This window comes from Arachis ipaensis, chromosome B05, assembly GCF_000816755.2.
Source record: "Arachis ipaensis cultivar K30076 chromosome B05, Araip1.1, whole genome shotgun sequence".
NCBI classification, from domain to species: Eukaryota; Viridiplantae; Streptophyta; class Magnoliopsida; order Fabales; family Fabaceae; genus Arachis; species Arachis ipaensis.
Genome location: NC_029789.2, coordinates 14,827,739 through 14,830,493, shown reverse-complemented (window position 1 = coordinate 14,830,493; position 2,755 = coordinate 14,827,739). Strand labels below are relative to the sequence as shown.

Below are 2,755 nucleotides of genomic sequence, written 5' to 3'. Positions count from 1 at the left end.
TTTATATACAAATATATTGATTTCTAAAATTAATAACTAATTTTAATGTATAAATAATATTTTTAAAAATTTACTACATATTTTTTAGCATATATTACGGTGCCTTTGGATAGTCCTGTGTTGCCTCCCAAAAGAGAAGTACCCTTTCCACGAAAAATCAATTATACCATTAGAGTTTGATTAAAAACTAAATATTAATTTAGTTACTAATTACCTTGTACATGGATCTGCCATTCCCAAATATGAAATCAATTGAACCCTCGATATAGCAGTCCTTGAAGTAATGCCTGCCAGCGTCGTCGCAAAGAGTGTCTTGTGCTCCGTAGAATCCACAGCCTGAGAAGTATGCTTTGTCACCGGATATTCGAAACGCCGCCGCTTGCCAGCCATGCATCCCCGGCATTGGTGCTGGCGCTGTGTTCTGTCAAAAAGATAGTTATTCACGTGAAAACAAGTATAACTCCCTATTACCCCTAGTTTCTGAAATTTCAAAATTAAAAAAATTTAGTGAAACATGTTAATTTGTCTAACAATTTTAAATAATAAAGACATGATAAGAGTAGCCAATGAGTTGTGTATACCTTGAAGCTGATATTGCGAGCAGAGAAATAGTTGGCGAAAACAGTGACAGAAGCAGTTCTGTAAGTACGCAGTTGCTGTCCGTTGGGACCAGGGTCGCTGGCCCTATCATGCCATTCTATCACCGTCACTTCTTTTCCCGCTCCCTCAAACGTTATGTACGGCTTCGTCACGGGCACAACAACCTTCTCTCTGCACCCAACAACCTCCCGATATCAACCACATTATTCTTTTATTAGTTTATTTTCTTCATACCAAATTAAAAAATAAATGTAGTATGTTTAATGGCATTGTTTTCTACGAGCAATGAAGAACTTAATTGATATGTGTATACATGTAGGATCCCGGGCTGATTTGGATCAGTACGTTCATTCTATTGTTGTCTGGAACGGCATTCACCGCAGCTTGCACCGACCGGAACTGTCCACCGCCGTTGACGTCAACGGTGATTACGCGCTGACCTGTTGGTCCCACCCAAGTGTGGTTCCGACGATGATTGGAGGAGGACTTGGTAGAAGAAGAAGAAGACAATGTTCTAAGGGTGCTACGGTGATGGTAGGGTTCTGCACATGTCACCTTTGTCGCATGAATTGTGAGAGTGGTGAAACACAAAAGCAGCAGTTGCAGCGAGAGACAAGCCATTGTTGTTAATCAGATAATAGCATCTATCGAACGTGAAGAAGACTTGGAATGTTGAATAATGAGTAATAATAATAATGTAGTGTATATATATACTGTGTGATATAAAATTAAACAATAAACTAAAAATGTTGGAAGGATATATACACGGTACAGTAGAGAGTGCAATAATTATAAGTTAATGAAAGCAAGAGAAGAATTAGAAAGAAAGAAGCACTACTTTTGTGTGTGGGTTTATATATTTAGAGTGAGAGGGTAGCTAGCTAGCTATTTGGGTGCATCATGCTTGCTGTGTATATTTTTTAGAATAAATAAAAGATTCCAACGCAACGGTCATTTTTAATGTTGTAGGGGGCAACGTAGATGATAGGCTGAGCCTTTTTATGTGAAAAATGATTGGCCACTATTGCGGTGTATTTATGTGTCTAATACTATCCTTTTGGCTTTGCATTTCACAATTAGATACCATCTAAGTAAATAGTAAATGTCCGAAAAGTGTAACTCCAGATTCAACCACTGCTGATTACTGATTAATTAGTGGTGATGATATACTGATATATAATCCTCCAACACTTGCAAACTTGAATTAAACTTTATGCATTTCCTTATTGTACCCAGCATCAGGTTATTATGTACTAATTATTTTACTTCATTATCGACTTATCGTGTTCGTTTGAATTAACGGCTCCTTTAATATGCATAGCACGTGATGAGTCGTGTAAGTTTGCAACAGTATTTTGCTGCTGTTTCTTTCTTTTTCTAGTCTTTACATAGCTATAACTCAAGTCTGTTTCATTAACCATTGATATGTAATTGACGTTTAAAAGGGTCAACGGTGGGGTTGCAGTTGCGAATTTCCGTGACAGAAAATTTAAGAGAATGCGCTTTTATTAAAATTTGATAGTCACCAAAAAAATGAGCAATTTTTTATTATTAGATAAATTTTACACCATTAAAAATATTATTTATGGTTATAAATCACAAAATTTATTGTTGCTGCACTCTTCTTTGCATAAACTATGATTCAAAAGCCCGCAAGATTAGAAAAAGTATAGGTAGACAATGAAAATACTAAACAATGTGAACAATAAATATTTCAAATGTTCATTATACTAGGTGTACGGATGATTATTTTAATATTAAAATTTAGATAAATAATTTAGAGATATAATATATTTTTTATTTAATTGATAGTTGTTCATATTGTTTAAAATAGTTATTGTTTACCTAACACTCTCCTTTTTTTATTCTTCTTTTCGTTAATTTTAGATTTTAACATAATCATTATAATTTTTAGAATCCAAAATACACAACAAACAAAAAATGCTAGCTACGCTACTCGTTCAAGAATTTTTTACTATTTTTGTATCAATCTTATTAGATAACTAATAAAAATTTGATTAACAATAAGTTTTTTTGTTTTTTATCAAAGATAGAATACTCGAACCCACAACCTCTTAATTGAGTATGAGGAGACTATACCATTTGAACTATTACTCATTGGCTTGATTAACAATAAGTTAATAAATATTTTTAA

The 2,755-nt window shown here is 33.8% G+C and overlaps 1 protein-coding gene and 1 long non-coding RNA gene across 2 annotated transcripts in view; one reads left to right on the top strand and one right to left on the bottom strand.

The window, feature by feature from the left end:
• Nucleotides 1-1,501, bottom strand: part of LOC107641710 (probable pectinesterase 68) — a 3,748-nt gene extending 2,247 nt beyond the window's left edge. The window contains exons 1-3 of the mRNA XM_016345179.2: nt 914-1,501; nt 582-771; nt 215-421 (exon numbers count right to left, since the gene is read on the bottom strand). Coding sequence (XP_016200665.1) covers nt 215-421; nt 582-771; nt 914-1,221 — 705 coding nt within the window. The 5' untranslated portion in view covers nt 1,222-1,501. The remainder of the gene's footprint in view (nt 1-214; nt 422-581; nt 772-913) is intronic.
• Nucleotides 1-2,755, top strand: part of LOC110271780 — a 14,660-nt gene that overhangs the window by 3,301 nt on the left and 8,604 nt on the right. The gene's annotated exons all lie outside the window — the stretch shown is intronic.